The following is a 23,115-nucleotide window of genomic DNA, read 5'->3' on the forward strand; positions in this document are numbered from 1 at the left end:
CATTTTATGTATATATATTCAATTTTGCAGACAAATATTTCCTGTAGCAACTAAATATCTGAATAGCTGAATTCTTACTCAATGCGGGAAACGTGATCAAAGTGGTATAGCAGCACGTGCTGTCGTATTTTGCAAAAATTACTGTACTTCACCTTGAATAGACATCAGAACTTTCATTTGGTTTGCGTATGATTTAGTTATATCATCGAGACCGAAAGCAACAGAAACTGGCAGTCAAACTGTGTCAGGTTTCCTCCAACTGTAGCATTTTACATGATGTGTCGCATTTTCAGAACCTCCACTTCATAAAAAGCGGTAGTAGCTACTAAGATGTGAATTGAGTTCAAAGCGCACGTAAGTTGGAATAGGGATAGACAGGGCATGTGCAAATTTATTCATACGATTACCCTGCGTTAAATATGAATAACCGCGGTAGCAGTGATATATATATATATATATTATTTCGAGTCCACTAAACCGAGCACGAAAACATTAGACTGCGTTGTCATCACTTTCGAAGATGTCGAGTTCAACCGTACAATACTCAAAATCGGCATTCGTATTGGTACAATTGCCAACTCAATAAATACTTTGAAGAACGAGCAAAATTTCAGATGAAATGTAAACCAAGATATAAATCGTGAGCTGTCGTAAATACGGTGCTCCCGAAGTTTTCGTACCAAGATGGCTCACAACCTGAACATAGTATGTGTACCGGGTTAGGTTTGTTCAGGTTGCGCGTCATCTTGGTACGAATACTTCCAGAGCGCCGTAAATACTGGGACTGTAAGCTCAAAGATAAGAGCTTGCAAATAGACGTGCTTGATTCACTTTGGCACCAAGTAAAAATTTTATCTAGAAAAAATATTATTAATGTAAATAACACTTTATGGCGCCAGTTCATGCATCACCATCGACCGGAAATGATATCACCCAACATCCGACGTTTGGCGCTGAATGGGTGGAATATGTAGGCCTATGTACAAATCTTGATTTTGCCTGTGTGAACGTGACGACTTGTAGCCCTAATTTGAAAGAGTTTCCATACCTTTTGTAAGATCCAGTAGTTTCTAGATGCGGTATGGTATTCAACCTGGTACTTGCCTTGTTCCTACTCTCAACTACACTTTTAAAACCTAGTTCGGTTCCAAAACGAATCCCACAAACATTTTTGAGATAAAAAACCTATCGACAACAATCTTGAAGCACAGAAAATTTCAGAGCAATTAGTTCAATGGTTGCACAGAAAAGCGATTTTTTTCACAACAATAACAAAAGAACAACATCGATTTCATAAAACGATCCATAGGTCCACTTCGCGTCTAATAGGTGTACTACTATAAACCAGTTTCAGTTCAATCTAAAAGAAGTGAAATACCATATATATAATTAGTATCGTATACCGCCACAGTATGCAGCAATGCCGCCACAGCGTTCATGATAAAAAAAAATGCAATAGATCAGCGATCGACAACCTGCGCCTTTTTGCTTTTGGGGCTCCAGCTTACGTTTTTCAAAGTGATCACAGCAGCTTTTTGTTAGCAGCAGTGGGGATTCAATGAAAGGATTTCCTAAAGTATGGACTTTTCCCCGAGCACCGACTTACCTGTTCAATTCCGCAACATTGGCTAATCATCAAGATACAGTAAGTAACAAGAGACGTTTTAGCAGCCGCCCAGATACTTGTCCCTCACACAGATTTTCAGGCATGACTGTAAACATTACCTCGTTTTCGCATGCTACTTGTTTGTTTTTAGCTGTCTTTAAGCTTAAATTTAACTACGACTCAAATAAGTCAATGATCAATGAATTTTTATATGACAGGTTGTTAAATGTTTTGAACTGAAATGATGGTTTGAAACATATATATATATATATAAACCATATATATATACTTCGCAAATAGTATATTCACAAATCGCGAGCGGCAAAAATGAGATTAAGGTGATTCAAGTCAGTCAAAATAAACTTTTTTATTTTTATTTTGCCATGGACTGAATTATTGCATCATTCATATTTTATTTGGCTTATTCTTAGTAAGAGCATAATATAGTTCCTGCAAGATTTGCATGTATTGTAACTGGATGCGCAGTCGAGCTATATATATTGAATTCTCCCATTCAGATTTCAATTTTCTGTGTGTGATTTTAATTTGATGTGGTTTTCTACATTTTAAAAGCATGAACTTTTTGTTTAAGTAAGGTATTGCTATGGAGTTGACTTGGGGGCCAAAGTGTACATAGTGTGATAAGTGATATGATCAAAGTTGAGTGTTTTCGCATGGTGTGATAATTTCTTGTGTCCGTAACAGAATTTGCTTTTGTATCCTCCGTCAATATAAAGTGATAATAATTTAATGATCAATACCTCCTAAAATCAATTGAACAATTTCATTTATCTCTAAATAGATAATACTATGTCACCATGTTTCTTATACGCGATCATTCAAACACATACTCGCAGATTGTTTTCTCGTTTTTTATGCTACATCACAATTATCGTATGGCGTGAAATATGCGAATATCCTCAATTCCTTTATCCTTGCTCACACCCTCATAACCAATGTATTCCAATACCTACCTCAGTATCAATACCCTCGTTTAATTGAACTTTGGTTGGGCAATTCGGCATTTGTCTCCAACTATAATCAGCTTGGCGAATTCTTTTTTTTTGTCTTTATATTAAATACTGTTCACTCTTGTTTACAAAATTTGTATTCAATTTGGGAACTTTTTTAAAATTATTAAAATGATCTGGCAAACAATTTTTATTGTTTATTCTAATTTCTTTTTACTTATTTTTTTCTACAATATAATTGGTGCTCACGTAGTACCAAGATGGCGCACAGCCTGAACATAGTATGGGTACCAGGTTGTGCGCCATCTTGGTACGAATACTACGGGAGCGTCATATAATTTATCCAAAGCTTCTCTTCTTTTTCTAACGTTATCATAGCCATGTTGTTGTGTGTGTACGTGTATTGATTCAGTAATTTAAGGTGAGTGAACTCGTACACTTCGTTTTGGCAAAACCTACCATCTGGTATTCTGTAGGTTTTAAACCTTATCCAAGGTTTTGTCTGCTCTCCTGATTTCATACTCGGTTTTTATTTATTTTTATCAATCATTTTATCGCCTTTTATGGGGTTGAAATGAATTTAATTCCATCTTCTCTAAGAACCAGATTATTGCGTCGTAAGCGGTCTCTTCGAGAGTTTCAATAGCCACTGACATCAGAGTAGATGATGAAGTTTTTGAAGCAGGATGGTAGTGACCCTAATGACATTGAAAGCCGATCGAAAAGTATAACTTTGTCGGAGTAGAATTAACTTCCAATAGATTTGCCATTGCTCAATAAACATTTTTTGATATGGCATATGAATATAAGATCGTGTTTTCGCGCATGGATTTCATAAAATCAAGTACCAGGAGTCGCCTCAGTCTCGATATAAGCACTGCACCTTTTTAAAACTACACAATATCAACCAAGGATTTCGAGGCAAAATCAAGATTCGAACTCATGCAAACATTGATCAATTTAAACGACTTCCCACCCTCTTTTCAGCATTAAAAATATAATTTTTCACTATTTATTTTAAAAAGAATTAGCCATTCTTCTCCTAGAGGTCGTCCAACCTTTTTGGCCGAAGGGCCACATGTAGTTTACTAATGAAGGCGCGGGCCACCTAACAGGGTGGGTATGTTCTAGTTTTGCTACACTGACTACAGGTAATACCCTCACACCAAACTTTCACAATTATTAGAACAATAATACTATTGTTTCCCAACCATTAATTAATAGGGCGCCATCAGTGGTTATTCCCGAAAGTTTCGCCAAAGACAAGCCAAGACGCTTGACAGCTCCCAACAATTCAATGCTTCTAGTCCTACCCTTAATAGGGACAATGGCTGCGAGCTCTTCGGTAATTTCAAATCATCATTAACTCCCCGCGAGAAGATTACCAAGACGCCAACTGAGCAGTAAACTTGATGTCAATGCTTTCGTCAGACGCCAAGAAATATGATGAAAATTTTCCCGCCTTTGCAAATAAAGTTTCCGCTAGAGAGTTTCCAAGTTCTTCAACGGTACGAGTTATGGTCTGTCTTGGCAGGCTATTTTCGCAAACACCTCTACTATTTCCGGATGTAAAATTGGCAACTCGAACAATATATAATATACATTCCTTAACAAATTCTTAATCCGAGAATGACTTTGATAGTTTTGCGATAACATCATACAGAGAAGTAAAAGACCAAGTGTGTAAGCGACCATTGCACTTTTATGTCGATATCTCTTCCCAGTTGGTTTCGATTCAATATGGCACTTATGGGTCGTTTGAAAGAGCTGGCAGAGCGCATTTCAGGAACATAAAAAAATCGTTTGTATGTATCACATCTTTGTATACAACATCACTCGAAAAATAGTTTTACTCAATTTTTTTTTATTCCATTTTGAAGAATACAGCGCGTGCCACTCGAAATGTATCAGATAAAGCATCAGATTGGAATATATGTATGTTTCTTCACTCACATTCGCGTATTACCACATAACTATCACAAGTCTGGTAGAGAGTACCTCATCGTGTTTTTTCAGTTACATTTCATGACACACGTTTTCTAACCATTTCAAGTCAACTATTTTGGAATACTGCTATGTGGGTCTCGCGTACTGTAGTTCGTATTAGGTTTGAAATAAATTATTAGGTTCTTATTCTACTATGAAAAACTGAACTACTGATAACTGACTGAAGCACGAACTCTTTCACAATGCTTGCTTTCCCGAATCTATAATCAGTTTTATATATTTTGTTTTTAACAATTACTTTATCCGTCTATTATGCTGATTATGGAGGCGAAATAAACTTATACTTATAATTACTCGAAAACCAGTCTGGGATGACCAGGAGCATTTCCTAGATTGTTTCCTAGATAAAATATTGATTGTAACAGCGGTTTTTGTTGCTGCTAAAACACTACCCAACTAAAAAGTATTGACAAAGTTAAGCCTGTTGTAGCCCTTAGACACTCGCAATAATGGGTAGCATGGCCGCAGTAAGCACAGGTGACTACAGTCTATATTTGACTATAATCTGTAATTTCAATTTAAATAGGTAATGACGAACATGTCCCATATGTTAAAGAATCGAGCTGTCGAAACTCGGACGAAAATGCATTTCTGTTTGAAATTGCTTCTTTAATGCTTTCATCAGATGCGGAGTTGTCAGACAATAGTTGAGATTTTTTATGGAAAAGGCTGAAAATGAATATGATAGTATAGGATTTTCATACATACATTGGCCAATGCGAGGCCTGAAACTATAGGATGGGATTTACATATTTATCATTGGGATAGAATAGAATTTACATATTTTTCCCGGGGGAGAGGAAAGTCGACAAGCTGGCTTAATCATATGGCGAACCACGGCCTCTCGTCCGGTTACCAGACCCTGTGGGGAATGGTATCAGTTCGCCAGCTATTTGTTTCAGATGCATCAACTTGATGATGGAGGAAGCCGTAATCAACCAGCAGTTACATGAACCACCCCACGGAGGCGGGGAGTCCAGCGATCCTCTCGCACATAATTTTTCTCCACAAGATTCGAACCTGGATACGCAGGGTAATCAGAGGTAAAAAACGAATGCCTTTTCAGCTATGGAAGCTATTTTAATAAACTAAGCTATTAATAAGCATACCCTGCAAGCAAATATGCTACATATTTCTGTCTCAAAAGATCTTGTGATATTTCAAATCCTTGTTTTGCATCCAGAATAAGCTCTATGATTGAATTAAGACCTGTAAATACATGTAGGGTTAAATGTCTTTTACAAATCAAGACGCCTGAAACACTCACTTACAAACCCAACAATGGCATCAGGTATTACGATTCCAATACATGCGATAGGTGCACACAAATGTATCAATGTGCTCACATAGAACTACAAAATAATATTGACAAAATATTTTCTCCTAATTTGCAATATTTTCACAAACATCACAATGGGTAAGTGCATTATAAATATGAATGAAATGTCGGTTAGCTTGCGAGGTAATGAAATTTCATTTATTCATTCCACACCTTGCTTTTCTTAGGCCTACTACATAGCTACATAGTTTCTGTGACAGGAAAAAAAAAAAATTACAGAACCTAGTGAATTTGGAGCATATTCTATCAGTAATCAGTAGTTTATTTCTCACCATACTTAAAATAGGCACAAACATACAAATTGCAATAAAAGCAAGTCAATTCTACAGTCTTAGTGGTTCTTACACAGTGGGGTGCGCCCACGAAGGGGGCGTAGACAATTTGTTTAGAGGTCATGAAACTGATTAAAAATAAAAATATTTGTCAGATATTTACATTTCTCTATTGTTTAGAAAACTGGGATTCCATCCACATATTTTCAACGTGTTTTTTGAATAAAACATCCTCTCACCATACTATTTGTTATTTGTAGCTTATTGTTAACAAGTTATTTTCAAGGTGGGTTGTGAGTGTTCACAATTTCTAAAAAGTGGGCACGGCCCACTGTTCTAGAGAGTACATATCTTTTGTGCAAAGTGTCCAAGATAACTAAAATTTTGGGTGAAATTTTTTCGTATAAGTAATTAGAAATTTATGGGTATTGTATTTTTTTTGGGTCATCCTATAATTTCTGGCTCATACTTACTATTTAAAGATTGATTTTTCTCATCTGCCATTTTCACCATTGCTTGGATCAATTTTAATCTACTCAAATCGAGAAGTGAACCGTTCGCTAAACACTCATGATTTAAGGTAGAGAGAGTTATGGCTGCATTTTGAGGCATCATTGAGTGTAACTGTAAAAATAAAGAGAGAAAAAACATGAAAATGGGAAAATTGAAAAAGAAATAAAACAGAGACATTACTTTGGATCAAATCCAGTTTAATTTACCAATACCATTTAGTAACCATTTAATTTGAAATAGTTTTTTTTAATTTTTCTCTATAAAAATGTCTAATAAGGTGTTCTGAAGGAGACAAAATTTTCCTGAATTACAGAATTTGACTATATTTTTATTTTGGTATCATGAAATTCCAGCTTATTATACATTCAGTATAACCCAGAAATATATACATTTATTTGTTTCATCACTTCATATTTCTGTTTTTTCTATAAAGAAACTTTCTGTCAAAATAACGTAATTGAAAGCTTAATGCATTGTAACCAAACCTGTAGTTGTGCAATAAGTAGTTTGGCTTCAATAATAAGTCCATGTAGATAATATTTTGTGGCCGTAGAAAGAGCTTTAAGGAGATAAGTTAACGATGTGGAGCTGTCACTTGATTCATCAAATAGATTTCGACAAAGTAATATGTAAATCTGAAAAATACGATAACATGGATTGTCAATATTTAAACATATAGATTTAATTCAGTCTAATGAAAACATCTTCCATAGCTTATGCTTATTTAGGATAGCATATGCTTATTTAGGATAGACGCAAAATCGCAATTAAATATTTATCTCAGGAAGGCTGCAATACAGCTCATGCATTTGAACCAAATTTGTTACCAAATCAGGTTAAATATAAAAGGAGTCTGCCGGTTCATTGTTCCAAAACTAAGATGGAAGTTTAAATGGAGCTGTAACAAGCTTATATGATAACACCATTTGATTAGAAGTCTAGCAATCAGTTTTTAGGCATGATTCCTCAATGGGATAAAAACTTTTATGTCTATGTTATCAGTCAGAGCCGGGCTTAGCTATTATTAGGCTCTTCTTGGCATATCGGATTGAGTGGGGTTCAACCTGAGTAGATATTATTGGAATAACAGAAACTTAAGATTTTGTAATGAAAATGGGCGCTTCAGAAGTGTGTGTATCAATATGGATGTAACTAATTTTGTTGCACACTTTACATCAAGTTTTGTAAAGTGGCGGAAGCCTATTCCGCAGGGTATATTCACTTGGCTAACAAAGACAGTCCTCGAACTTGTGATAGAACCAAAATACGAAAAATCGTAATAAAATCATGGCCTAACCCTAACCTGGTACACACATTACAGAGAGTACCGAAAAATGAATTGGTCTTTAGATTTTATTAACTCTTGAGTGAGTAGAAAATCATAAAGTAACTTTACCCAATGTGTCATTGGTGTATGATACACGCTGACCCATTCATGATTATAATTTATAGGGGTTAAACTTCAAAATCCTAAGCGCAGGTCCAATTGACGGCATATGCTGCAGTGTCCAAAAGACGGCCCTGTAATTAGTGGTGCATTCTCCTAACTATCAGATGAGTCGATCAACAATAACTTAACAACTATAATACCGTATGTACTAAAATAACAAGTTGAATAATTTATGTTACAACAGAAAAACGTAACCTACTCGACATCTAAGTTCTGGAGTACATTGTTTCATGGTGTTCATATTGTTTATACCAGACATAGTCTCAGCGGATGCTGTTTTCAACATGTCTTGAAGCACCGAGTACGATTTTACTTCATCTCCACTTAAATAAAATCTTTCTGCTTTTCTGTGAATATACAAATAACTACAATAAATAGAAGTCAAGCATTTTGGAAACGGTTGATTATCTTAAAATAAGTCGAGTCGAGAAATAAAATAAAAGACGTTTAGAGTGTAACATGTAATATTCTATGTTTATGCTCAGAAAAGGGTATTCTGTGATTTCTGAATTTTATTGTATATAGTGAAAGATAAAGCTAATGCAATATCTGCATTTCAGCGATATAGTATCCCGGATTTTAAATCATATTTCATTCAAAGGCCGGTGGGTAATAAAATGAATTCATAAATCACCCCTTCTATGTACCTGGGTCTCATAACTGTCGAAATAAGGTCGTGCTGAACCCTCAAAATAATTTCACTATTACGTTTTTACCAGCATTCTAAAAACATGGCATATTTCTAAGGATCGATGGATAACCAATTACGTTTCTGAAATTTTGTCATCAGCTAAACTACTTCTAACCGATAATCAGCTTCTTGTTTGTCAAGAGCTAGAATTTCTTGTTCAATTTGACTTGCTTCGGAAAATTTACAACTCCTCAGTGCCATCTTGTGTTTCAGTCGCAATTCAGTGACTTGCCACAACTGGAAAAGTAATCATGATTATTCTGCAATCAAATTTTTGTAAAATCAAAAAGTCACAAGTGAAAATTGATCTAATGCGTTGTAAAATATGAATTACGGTAGTTACAATGACGTTACCTTGCTATGTTCTGTATTCCATGGAAATCTTTGTTTCGTATGTCGTAATATTTCTTGAGAGGCACATGTATCTCCTGCCTGGAAGATAATAAGTTAATTCATTCAAACAGATAAAAATTATCAGGCAATAAACGTAAAAATTATTCCAAAGTAACTGTAAACCATCAAATCTCAGAAAAGATTAGTTAATTGTTATACACTGCCTAGCAAGGTGGTAAAAACAAAGGTAGCTAGATGGAATATCCAAGACAAATGAAATATTCAAAATTCGTTATTAGATATAGTAAATAATTGACTTTAGGAATAATTAAAAATATCTTCATTTGAAATTGTGTCAACTTGAACAACTGATACCAGATTGAACATAAACCAATTTAAAATAAATTCAATATTTCATTCGTTATTTAAAAATATTATTTGAGAATGCATACAGAATAGAACAATATTTGATTGTGGCCATCTGAAAAATGTAGAAACCGTAAAAAACTAAAATATTGATTTTCCATATTCCCCTAAGAAAGAATGCAATAAAGGTGTGTAATCACGTTTTTTGTGGAGTTATCAATCATCAGTCAGAGAAAAGACTTTTAGTCTCCTCATACCTTTTTGCTGATAGTTACGTAATAATCGCTAACCCCGCGTATATGTTTGTATACGAAAATGAGATATGTTATCTCAAAAAAGTAGAAATCGCGCGCTGTCGATGCGAATTGAAAGCGAGAATAGCATAATGCTATCTCTCTCTCTCTTGTGACGAATACTCTCGTGCTTCATCATCTTGACGCAATGTAACGCCGCCCGTCTTCATGTTATAATAATGCAGTAGAAACTCTGAAAATCTGGATACGAAAATTATTCTCGGAAAAATATTGCTTCGAATAACCTAAGATTTTCTACATATGAAAAGCCGAAAACCGAAAACGCCGTAAACATCCTACCGCCCCCGTCCACGTTCTGATTTAAAAACATTCCACAATTATTTCATTTTTTATCGCAATCGAAAGCAGCCATGTGTGGCACGGCAATAACTAACAGTCGTCGTGAAAGGTTTTCAATAAACTCTGACTTGAAATGCTTATAAGACGTCGAGGACGTTTTTGGTTGAAAATTTTTTACATTTTATTATCGTATATTTCAATTTAGTCAAATTTTTTAATTTCTTGCAATCTATAAAATAGCTTCTAAATATTATTTGGTTTCTATCGGAGATTTTATCGTTATCCCGAGTCCTGACGTCGTTGATAACAATATCGTTCATTTTAAGTTGGAGGTATTGGTTTATAATCAAAAAATTATAACACATAACATGAAAAATTTAAATCAACGCTGACTCAAAAAGTAAAACACGTTTTTCCATCTTCATTCTCCATTATTGGCGGACGGAAATTTGGGAATCGGGTTTAACTAATATGATTATGACGACGATGGTAAACAAAAGTACACAAACATACCATACCGTTCTTAGTTTTTAGTCGTTATTTCTCTGTCCTTTCTTCTTTCTATGTGCATATTAAGACCAAAAAACGTGTTTTATTATTGGATTCCGCGCTGATTTGAATATTTCATGTCGGCTGTTATGTATTTTTGTTTGTAAATGAATACCGCTAACTTTAACTGAACTGATGTTGTTATCAATGCCGAATGCCGACGAAATCCGCGATAGATATTAAATACTATTTAAGAGCTATTTTATACGCGCTAAATTAGAAGAAATGAAAAAAATTCCTGTCATGTTCGGTCACTATCGAAACTGAGGATGAAAACAACTAATTAAGACACAATTTGCCGAGGACGCCTAAACCATCTCGACTAAGTTAAAATACCCGTTAAGAAAATATTTTCAATCAAAAACGTCCTCGAACTCTTATAAGTTCTTCAAGTCGGCGTTTATCGAAATTCTTTCATTTCAGCTGTAATATATTGCCGAACCACACATGGACGACGACGCCTAGGATATGTGCGCCATATTTGGGATTATTATAAACACGAAAAAACAGTATTTGAAGTTTGCGATATTTGAATTTAAATTCGATTTGGACATCCCTGCATTAAGTTAGTCAGTATTTAGTTGTGTTTCCAAAAATTAGTTGTAAATCAATTATTTTAATTGTCATTATGTCTTCCGGTGAGCTTCAGTTTAGTTTAGAATTTTTCCGGGGTTAGGGTCGGGAAGAGGTCCATTCGCAAGAAGTGCATTTTGTTTTTAGTCTTGACGAATTCACCCAACGAGCAAGGCGCGGCACGAGGGAAACACTGGAATTTATTTAAGCCGTGTTTCACTATCCACGAGGCGCAAAGCGAGGAAAACGTTGAAACTAATTAACAGCTTTTCGTTAGCAATTCGCTGGAATGTAATGAACGGCGTTTTGCTACCCACGAGGTGCAAGACATAGCGAAGCGCCGTTAATGAACGAGTGCAAGGTAAGCGAAAGGCTGGGATTTAATCGATGGCGTTTCCCTTTTAACCATGAGCAATTTATCGTGGTCAGCGGGGCGACACCTAGTGGCGTTGCGACTTACGTCGTGGTTGCACTGTGTAAATTCCGGTCGGACCCCCCCCCCCCCCGTTGAAAACGGCCTGGTTGCGCCACTGATTATGTCTTCCGGTGAGCTTCAGTTTAGTTTAGAATTTTTCTGGGGTTAGGGTCGGGAAAAGATCCATTCGCAAGAAGTGCATTTTGTTTTTAGTCTTGACGAATTCACCCAACGAGCAAGGCGCGGCACGAGGGAAACACTGGAATTTATTCAAGTCGTGTTTCACTATCCACGAGGCGCAAAGCGAGGGAAACGTTGAAAATAATTAACAGCTTTTCGTTTTGCTACCCACGAGGTGCAAGACATAGCAAAGCGCCGTTAATGAACGAGGGCAAGGTAAGCGAAAGACTGGGATTTAATCGATGGCGTTTCCGTTTTATCCACGAGCAATTTATCGTGTTTCAGCGGGGCGACACCTAGTGGCGTTGCGACTTACGTCGTGGTTGCACTGTGTAAATTCCGGTCGGACCCCCCCGTTGAAAATGGCCTGGTCGCGCCACTGGTCTCCTGGGCATTTGACTAAATGGTGTCAAATTGGGTAGCCAGAGACGTAGAGACAATACATTTCTAATGCTCCAGTAGGCTAATGACATCACACACAAAAATGAGCTACCCCATGTGTTTCTCTGCTAAATGTTGCTCTATAACTTACCTCATGCAACAACTCCACTAAGTGACAAAGTGATAAAGCAACTTCGGCTATATTAGGTTGCCAAGGAAACAAATTTGTACCCTTGCGACCTTTCAAATTGGTTGATAGAGCCAACATACAGTAAAGAGAAGCCATATGCCTGAAATAAAATTTGCATTGTTTGATCAATTCATGGCAAAAAAGTATCCTTTAAGCTTTCATCACTCATGCAAATGATGAAATATGATTCCGCCTGCAACTACATTTCAACATTGTAATATTTCAAAAATCTTGTAAATTTTTTGGTTTATCAATATGATAGCACAGTGATTCTCAATCAGGAATGAATTTCCCTCCAAGGAAGAATTATAAATTTCTTGCGGAAGAAATACAGAAACATTACTTTCTGTTCATAGTAGTTTTACTAAATTGTTTAAATACTGGAGTGTGAATTACGAGTAACGCTAGCTATGGAAACAGTAAAGGTTTAACAAATAGCGGAAACAGTTATTACTAATATGACAGGTCAGAAGGAATAAATTGTTCCAAAATAAGCGACGAAAGAAATATGTCGTAAAAGGTTGGGAGCCATTTGCAGCTGAATTGCTATCAGTAACTAAGGGGTTCTTATAATTTACATATTAAAAGTCGAAGCCAGGGGTGGGCAACTTACGACCCGCGGGCCAGACCCGGCCCACTGAAGTGTTTTATCCTGCCCACTTGTGTCTGCTGAATTTCGACTATGCTTTTTATGAATATAGATTTCCATTGAAATGATCGATGAAAATAACGTCATAATGACCCCAAATGTTACATTGTGCTTCTTATTATTATATAAATGTTAGCCTAGCTGTTGGTAGTTTTTTTAGATATACTGTTTTTTATTCATAGTTTTTCATATTAAGTTTAAGCCTCTGGTTCTATAAACAATTCTATTTTTTGTAACTTCTGAAGCTTTTATTGATATACAAAACTTTGAAACTATCAATATACCTTTTCCCATACATTCTCCATAAAGCACCTTTGTGAATATAACTTGTTGGGCTTAGACTCTCTATTGCTCTTGAGCTTGCAAGAGCTTCACTTGCTGTTAGTTGCATAAATACATGACAAGGTCGTTTTCCGAGCAATGCTTGCTTGTTATTATCTCGTTGAATAGCCTTGGCTGCCAGGTTCTGAAGATTAACATGAAAAAGAATACTGAGGATACCAGAATATGAAATGTCTAATAACAAAAAAATATTAAAACTTGCAAATACCTGCAGTTGTTATAAGTTAGGGGAAGCAATATGTAACCTATTGGATAGGATATTCATGTCTTTCCGACAGAGACAAAAGTTGAGAAGACAGTGTCACCATATTGCATACCTCGACCTCTCATCAGCTATTAGTCCATGTCGGGGATGGGATTAGTTAGACAGTTATTTGTCTCAAGTAAATGGACTTGATAGTGGAGGATGTCATAACAGACCAGCAGTTATGTGAATCTCCCTACACCAGTGAGGAGTCCGGAAATCTTCTAGCACATTGTTATCACCCACAGGATTTAAAAAAGGCGTTAGATAGCAAGTTACTTCTTAACGTTGAGAATGCTTAACCTAACAAATTACTGAAGCCCAAATTCCAATTAATTTAAAGTTTTATTATTCCTATTGATCAGTGTTTAATTTTGAAAATGCTTTCCATTACCTTACTTGAAAAAAGAATTTAATTCATCAATATCAGTATTTCCAAGTTCAATAAAGCAAAATTTACAGATAGGAGTGTTTGATCCATGATCGACTAATGCTTTCTTAAACACATTATAAATAATTCAATATTTTGGAAACTTACAATTAAATTCATTTGTTTCGCAGGTTTAACTTGATGTTCCATCAGTGACAAATGAACATTACCTGGATCCAACTCTGACATGAGAGACTGAAAAAGCCAATATTCAATGTTAATAACAACACATTTATCACCATAAAGATAAGAAAATAGACAACAAAGATATGATATCTTCAACTGACCATTGCATGTTGCAAGCACTGCATATCAGCTGCCAATTGTGATAAATCGACAGCCTCTCGTACAGCAGCTATCGCAGCATTTCTATGCCCAAATCTATGATGTAGAAGTGCAAGATTTAGGGCAGCATACCTAAAATAAAAAGTTTCATCTTGTTATATTTTAACTCTCAATTCATTCTAACAGGAGAAGCAATATCACAAAAGTTGGCGCGAAAGCGATTGGTGACCTAACGAAAAGACACTATCAATCATTCATGAATCAATCATTCATTAAAATCTTCATTTCACATATTCTCAACTGTGAGATACCTTAACAATTTAGTTCGAGAATACAACAATATAAATTGAAACACTGAATTTGTTGAGAAAAGGATGCCACGATATCCTAGCAGTTAGGGTGTTAAGCTAACTGTGATGGTATCGCAGATTATACCTCTCAGGTTCAAATCCCATGCCACCCAACCTCACCCAAAGTGTAATATATTGTGTAGGTAATCAGGAGGATTTCGGTCCTTTCAAATAGTAGCTCTTCAGATATCAGTGGCTGCTTGTATTAGGCCTGGTTCGGACCCAAACTGTTTGAATTTCAGACTCTTTCGAATGTCAGATTATTTAGATAGAAGATCCCCTATTTCAATACATTTAATTTTCTTACGAGTTTTTCTTCATTTACTCAAAGCAAGGCTTATGTATGAGCAGCTAATGACCATGTAAAAAGCTACAATTTCACATGGTCTGGTAAATGGCTGATAGGCCTTTTCTCACCTCGGAATAAATATGAAAAGCCTATCTGCTAGGCCATCACGTCCACTAATATTGACATAATCATAATTTTGAAAAGTAAAAATTAGTTGTATTTTATCCATCCTTTAAATCGGTGGTTCCCAAACTGTGGGCCCGCGTAACGATTTACCGGTAATATGGCCACAAACTTAAGTGAAACATTTTAAAACACCTAATGTTTTTTTGTGTTCTACATACCGCAAATTGTTATGTCAGTGTCAGAGTTTAGGCATGTGTATATTCCTAACAATTTGGTTTGATATCTTAACAAATCGGTATATTAATTATACGAACCGGTACCGATAAGGGCCCCTTGCATGAGGTTCCTTCTTTTGGCCCGTGAATTTCCTTCAGCTTCTAATTTTGACCAGCGGTCAATCAACTTTGGGAACCACTGCTTTAAATGTGTTATATGCATGAACATCAATATTCATATATGTTAATGAGTATGTACCTGCATATGCCAGAAGCTTGATCAGTTGTTGAAGAACCTTGTGTATTACCCTTAGCCTTGGCATGTCGATTAAAATATGTCAGTAGGCAATCAATAGAACCACAGAACTCACGAACTCGGAGGCAATTGAGATAGCTCAAATAATGCTGTAAATTTAAAAAAATTAAATGTAAATATATGGCCAGTATTGGCAACAGTGGAGATAAGAAAAGAATCTTACTGCTTCGGTGAGTTTAGGATTATTTTTTAAAATTTGACTGATTTTGGCTTGCAATTTAGGAGGTGACATAGCCATTGTTTCTTTATCTGTGATCAGAGCTGCTTGCTGAGCAAAGAAATAGTCTGCTTGCTTCGATGTAAATACTTCTGTTACTTCGAGATCTTCAGACCTTGCATTAAAAATATTAGAAGTAATGTTAAACTGTAATACACGGGGACGAACGACGGAAATCACATTTTTTCAATTGATTTCAGTTTTATCCCATATAATCCAAGGCAAATTTTTTTTGCGACCCTTGATCTGCGAATAAGCAGTCATCATGATGGATTAATGTTTTGAAAACCTGAAATCTTTCGTGCATAGTTTAGTCCAGTGGTTCTCAAACTTTTTAAGCCACTCATCATTTACAGAATTTGTCAAGTATCGCGCCCCTTCTCAAGTATGTTTTATTCAAATAACACGTTAAAAATACGTAGATGGAACTTAAATATTCGAAATAAAGAAATGTAAATATCCAAAACAAGGCAGACAAGATCAATTCTAACAAATATTTTTATTTTTAATTAGTTTTCACGCCCCCTCAAAAAGGTGTCTACGCCGCCCAGGGTTGTCCAAAACGAATCGAATATTCGAATGTATTCGAATATCAAAGTATTCGAATACCTTTTCGGCTGATTTTCGAATAATTCCGAATAGTAGCCACTTTTCGCCGTAAACGTGGTGTTTCGTTTTACGGGAATCTTCAAACGACTTTTTAAGCTGTCTCACGTATTGTAATGAGGATGGAATAGAATCGGCATTTTGATTGTTTATATCCTGTGCGGCCGTACGTCGCATAGTGTTGCGACATATTTGCACGTTTGCGCGGGTGGACATTGCCGACATTCGTCTACGAGGCTTTTAATTTACAAATTCATTTCCATTACGTCAAAAATTCGTCTAATGAGTCGCTTTTCTAGGCGGGGTGGGGGCGTCTAATCGTGAAAGTATGTTTATTTTATTTCTATGTGGCCTACTTATTATTCGCATGAGTCTTCTCAAACATGATTTGTGTAACCTTATATTTGGGTGTTAGAGTCTGCCAATCATGATATTGTTACTTTAAAAGACAAACACGGCCACCGAGATAAAGTGATTTGTGACCCTTTCGTTTTGCCGATTCAGCAGAACACGACGGGGACAGGAAAACACAGCCGTGAAATTACCCGTGGACGGACAGTGTAGTACTTATCACATTTCAAAATTATTTCAAAATTCGGGTTAATAGGTTGTCCAAAATGATTGCCGCTTTACAACTTAAATTTACCGCTCAATTGTTAAATATAGTTAAATGATCTGGTTCTAAACTTATAAAATTATTAGCGCATATTAGGATAACTGAACAACAGGGACACAATTTTTTTACCCGTCTTATTGGAGGCCTATATGGAAAAAACCCTTTTTTGAGTGCTAAAAATAGACATCGTCCTATTTGCCATGTGGACTTATTAGCCGGGAAATACGGTATTTATAGCCGTAATTGTTACGTATCCAATAAATTGTCACAAGTTGGAAAAACAAGTCGATTTATTAGAAAATAATTTCTGGCAAATAATTTTGATAACGATAGTTAAAAGTATCGATCCTTTACCAAGATGATTTTTGTTGCGCAAAATAATCCAATCCATGACTGGTAACAGCATTTATTAAAATGTCATGCTGTATTAATTTAATTCTGTTCAACGTAACTCATGGTTGTATCGACAATCTGTGGACATAAAATGTGTGGTGAACTGACCGATATTATTAAATATTGATTCCTATTTTCATATTGATAAAATAATGAAAGTATTAATACTAAATACCACGGGTATTTGTGGACATGAAATATGTAGTAAACTGCCCAATTATAATTAATTTCTGATTCGTATTTACAAAATAATAAAACTATAATTCTAAAATGCAACGGCGATCTGTGGCCTTAAAATGTGTGGTAAACTGCCCGATTTACCAACATTTTGAGTTATGATAATAGAATTAAATTAACACGGTAAGGCATTTCAAATAGATGTAAACTCGCGATTAATATTAATTTTTGATTCCTATTTTCGTATTTACAAAATACAACGGCGATCTGTGAACTTAGAATGTGTGATAAACTACCCGATTATAAATAGTTTTTGATTCCTATTTATAAAAAATTAAAAGTATTATTACTCAAACATACAACGGCGATCTGCAGACTTAAAATGTGTGGTAAAGTACCCGAATATAATTAATTTTTGATTCGCATTTTTGTACTCACAAAAAAAATTGTCACAAGTCAGAAAAATAACTCATACTTTATCCCGCTTATCGGCAAATAATTTGGATAATGGTTGGTGTTTAATTAAATGTATGGGCGTTTTACTAGGATGATTTTGTGTTGCGCAAATATTCAAATCCATCACCGATACCACTATTGCCATATTAATTTATATCTGTTAACATGACTCATGGTATATGAAATATATACTGCAATAATCTGCAAATATGAAATACCTGGTAATTTGGCTAGGTTGTAACTTTAGATAGCAGGTATTCCATTGCTTATTGTATGGAAATTCCTACATACATTTAGATAAGCTTCAATTAGTGGATTTTATTTTCGAAGTATTCAAAATTTCATATTCGAAAAAAATAATTTCGAATGTATTCGAAATAGTGAACTATTCGGTATTGGCCATCCCTGAGTCGCCGCCCACCTTGTGGGGCGTGCCCCACTGTTTGAGGTGGTTTAGTTCATTATAAAGCTTCATTATACAAATGGGTTGAGTTGAAACCAGACAATTTGATTTTCAATGTTGAGATGCCAGTGCAGCTCCGACAACTGCTAAGCTTATAAATTGTGATTTAAATCGATAAAACAGTAAATACAGTTGAAAATGAAGTAGATAAAACAATCTATCTTCTACCTACCGTTCATCTGTTTTCAGATCAGATGGTTTTAATTCGATGCCGAGTGCACTTTCTTCACTGCTTTTGCTGTCAAGTTCACTCTGGCTTTCCAATTCCATTTCATCAAACGAATCGCTTTTGTCATCATATTCATTTATTACATCATTGATGACATCATCACCTGCACCATGATGAAATGATTTCTTTAGGTGTGAAGGCGGCTTAAAATACAAATATAACAAATTACTTGTTGGAATAGACTATTGGAACAAATTGTTTTTGTATTAATGACAGATGAAAAAGAAATTTCCTGGAGTATCCTTTCGATACGACATCTGCTAACTAACTGGTCACGGTATTTAAATCCTTAGAAAGTTTAGTTGTCCTCGTAACTGATATAAACTGAGATAAAACTGATTCCTCTACTTGAGATACATACAAAACACCATTAAAATTGAATGGAAACTCTGTGTAATACTATTTCAAACCAACAAAAATAAACTTTCCACTGGAGCACTCTTGGTGTGATGAGACAATTAAAATGCTATATCTAAAAATTTCGGGAAGTTCACAAAATTGCAATAGTTGTACCTTCCTAGATTCCAGAAGAACGGAGCAATATCTTGTTAATTTATCCAACAATGGCTTCAGTTCGCAAAATGGTAATTTTTCATGATGAAGAAACATCGATCGACAGAATAAACCTGAAAAAAACAATGTAGCCAATCATAAAGAAGATGTCGAATAAAACCTGTAAAGCTTTATTCGGGTCTAGTATAGCTTAGTACCACAGGTAATTCCGGTGGGCATAGCATAACGAATTTTGCATATGTTATTCCCAACCCCCCACCTGACTATGTCATCCAAAAATTATGTCACTACGACATCACAATCATGTCATACAGCTTGCCAAAATATAGCTATGATCGCCCCAAATGACACCTGCGCTATCAAAAACAAACTCATCATCGACAGCAATCTCTCTCATATCGAGATCATTGCGACGAGAAAACGAGAGCAATAACTTGCTCGATTTCGGGTTATCGTCTGCGTTTTGGACGACCCTATGTACACTTTGGAAGGCTTTTACACTGTGACATCACAGTGATGTAATTTTTTGGTGACATAGTATGGTGGGGGTTAGGTATAACATATGCAAAAGTTGTTGAGCCAGGCCAACTAAAAGTGCATGTAGTACTAAACTATACAAGACCCCTTTATTCATAATAAGTTTGAAAATAACATTTACATACCAGTAATTCCACTTCTTTGCAATAAATTAGTTTCTTGTGGGCTAGAAATGAGAAAGCCTACATCTTCGAAAAAGTCATCTAGAACCTGAGGCGAATCTGTTTCACACAGACTTTGTAATGTGTTGCATAACGATGAATGTAAAGTACGAGAACAAGATCCAAGAATTTGAAGTATACTCTGAAAATAAATTTGGTACTGGAAATTAGAATTACAAAATATTTTATTATAAATTGTTATGAAATATTATCTGTTTTTTTTATTTTAATGGTGAACCACTGCCAGTTATCAGTCCATGTTGGCTATTATTAGCTTCAGATGCGTAGACCCGATGGTGGAATAACAAAGGTGTAACTGACAAGGGGTTACTGAAAACAACCTACAGTGATGAGAAGTCCAACAATCTTTTTGCATATATTTATTCTTCAGAAAATTCATACCTGCGAACACACGCAGAGTAATCAGCTGAAAGAGATGGCAAGAGCATTACTGATGCTTTGCTTTATTCGCCAACTGCCAAGCTAGTATAAAAGGGTCATTGAAAGCAACCCATCTGAAGAAATATAATAAATACGAAGACAGAATATTTTGAAAATTTTGCTAATATCACATAAGCTAAAAAGTGTTAAAGATAAGTTGATATATCATGTGCAAATCAAAAAGACTTTCATGTAGTGGAAAAAACAATTTGATAACTAGTCAAGATTAAAATTGATTTGGAATAAAAGAATATTGAATACAGTATAATCGATCCCTCCACAGTCTACACTTATTATTAACATCAATTTAAATAAATTCTCAATAAAAATGGAAAAAAATAAAAAAAAATTTTCACCTTCAATGTTCCATCTGGTTGTTGAATCCAATTTAACAATGATAAATTGAGTTTACGTTTGCAGATAACTTCATCTGAAAGAAATAAAGCAAAACTAATACAATCGACCAGCAAAGTCTATATACTGATATATGAAGAGTTATATTTTTCAAAGAATAATAATTTTTTAAAAAGTAGTTTTGAATTTACATTGGTGATGTCGCACTACTTCAGTACGGTACTTGTCATACAGTCATAATTATGTTTACATGTTTTTTTTTTATAACAGTAGAACATTCAATGTGAAAGTAAGAGTTTCAGATTTTCTAAGCCAAAACAATTTTGATACTACCAATTACTGAATTCTGGAATTAGAGCTACAAAAACAGAAAAAATGAAACCTTCTCAGAGTAGAAGAGGGATATATCCTAAATGTTGGAATGGAAAAAAAAACTTTAACAACTCACCATCAAGCCAAACAATCCTTGGATGGTCGTGATGTTTTACATCACTTTCCATTACAGCATAATTTTTTATTAAAGCGAGTAAAGTTATTTTGTAAGGAGTTATAACTTCGTAACCAGATCCTTCGGAAGAAAGCATCTCTCTGTCTCTAGCCGCAGATTTGACCAACTACTGAACTAGCCTAGTAGAAATCAAGCACGTAAATACAGGAATATTAGTCTATCAAACCATGCTTTTAATATTTTATTATATTTTTATTGGAAATAGGCTATTTACATAGCCTAGTTCTGTAATTAACAAGGCCTACTGCAATTCTGCAATTCAATTTCGTTAGCTAAGGGGAATTCCCACATTTGACGACAAACGACAATGAGTGCTCTCAACGACATGAGGTGATCGGAGCAACTAGTAAAAATCACAATTTTTGATGATGAACTGGTTTATATGAGAAACTTAAAGTATTTATTTGCGAGAAAACAGACTCAAATAATTACTTTTAAATTTATAAATTGTTTTGTTAATCATTTTGGCAATTTTTCTTCTGAATTTCTCTTTTGTTTATATTATAGTCGGCGCTATCTCCACCATGATAGCCTGGTGGCCGGGAATAAGTACAAGTTTATTTCGACTTAATATTCAGCATAACAGGCGGTAAAATAATTGATAAGATTATAATAAATGAAATTTATATAGAATCAGGAGAGCAAAAAATAAACCTCAAGTAATGTTAACAGATTAAGTTTGAAGGTTTTGCCAAACGAAGTGGTAGCTTACTTGTTCACTCAAGGGTGGTACCAGCGGGTGGTACCGACCGTTTGCTCTAGATCAGCGTTTCCCAAATTTTTTTGGCCATGGAACACTCACGATTTTTATCTCGCCTCGCAAAACACCAAAAAATAAAGAGTAAATTTATGAAGAAAAATGTTGTAGTGCTGCGATTTCCGAAGGGGTGTGGCGAGGTGACAAATGCGCCGCAAAATCTAACAGAACTAAAATATGATTGAATATCTTAAATATTGCATTTATTTATTGTTTCTTATTTTAAATGCTGTGTATGTGAATCAATAAATTTATTTTACATTCCTATGCTGACGGTTAATGAAAATGCCACTACCCTCAAAAGGCTAGTCCGCTTTAGGTCGACGGTGACGCGATATTAAACGGTCACCAGTTGGTCGACAACTTCACGATCCCGAGATCGCCATGGCGACCAATTTAGTCGTAATTTTGATCCCTTTTCCACGGAACACTCAGAAGACGGTTTGGGAAACGCTGCTTTAGATAATTCGAAGACTGATTGTTGAGTTAAAAATTCTCCCAAAATAGCGGAGTTTTTTTGAATATCCACATTTGAACACCAAAGACTATAAGTTATTCATACCATATAAGCAACAGCATATGAAAATATACCAAGAACCTTTTGTACTAACGGTCAAATTTTCACCTCCGTTGTATTTATGACATTGTCACTCATTGGTGCTGTTAAATATTGATTAACGTGTTCTCTGTACATATTAATCGTTATTTGTGTCGTATTGTACTGTATTGATATATCCATTATTCAGATTGATTTTCTCGTACATACACCCTGACAATGTTACCTTACCAACCCTCCACCCACGGCTTCACTTATACACTGTCACATCATATATACCAACACGTATCATTCACTCTCACTTGATTATTAAACCCTTGATACAAAACAATGACGATATGGATACGATTTTACCATATATATATATAGCACGCGGTTTGAATTCATTTTAAATTCAAACATCACTGACTGTCGCATGTGAATTAGCAAAGAACGCAATGGAAGATCCACGTGTAG

The 23,115-nt window shown here is 35.3% G+C and overlaps 1 protein-coding gene across 1 annotated transcript; it reads right to left on the reverse strand.

Moving 5' to 3' along the window:
* Nucleotides 1–5,052: 5,052 nt before the first annotated feature.
* Nucleotides 5,053–21,600, reverse strand: LOC120333218 (anaphase-promoting complex subunit 5-like). Its single transcript, XM_039400585.2, has 18 exons — nucleotides 21,287–21,600; nucleotides 20,841–20,914; nucleotides 20,008–20,185; nucleotides 19,346–19,458; nucleotides 18,776–18,975; nucleotides 15,839–16,007; nucleotides 15,619–15,764; nucleotides 14,382–14,511; nucleotides 14,203–14,289; nucleotides 13,363–13,544; nucleotides 12,391–12,529; nucleotides 9,204–9,281; nucleotides 8,965–9,086; nucleotides 8,358–8,505; nucleotides 7,194–7,343; nucleotides 6,669–6,819; nucleotides 5,694–5,793; nucleotides 5,053–5,253 (listed from the first exon to the last, which is right to left on the reverse strand). The coding sequence occupies exons 1-18, from the start codon at nucleotides 21,420–21,422 to the stop codon at nucleotides 5,103–5,105; spliced, it is 2,454 nt and encodes an 817-aa protein (XP_039256519.2). The 5' UTR covers nucleotides 21,423–21,600; the 3' UTR covers nucleotides 5,053–5,102.
* Between the last annotated feature and the right edge of the window lie 1,515 nt (nucleotides 21,601–23,115).

The sequence above is a fragment of the Styela clava genome, chromosome 13 (assembly GCF_964204865.1).
Source record: "Styela clava chromosome 13, kaStyClav1.hap1.2, whole genome shotgun sequence".
In the NCBI taxonomy this organism is placed as follows: domain Eukaryota; kingdom Metazoa; phylum Chordata; class Ascidiacea; order Stolidobranchia; family Styelidae; genus Styela; species Styela clava.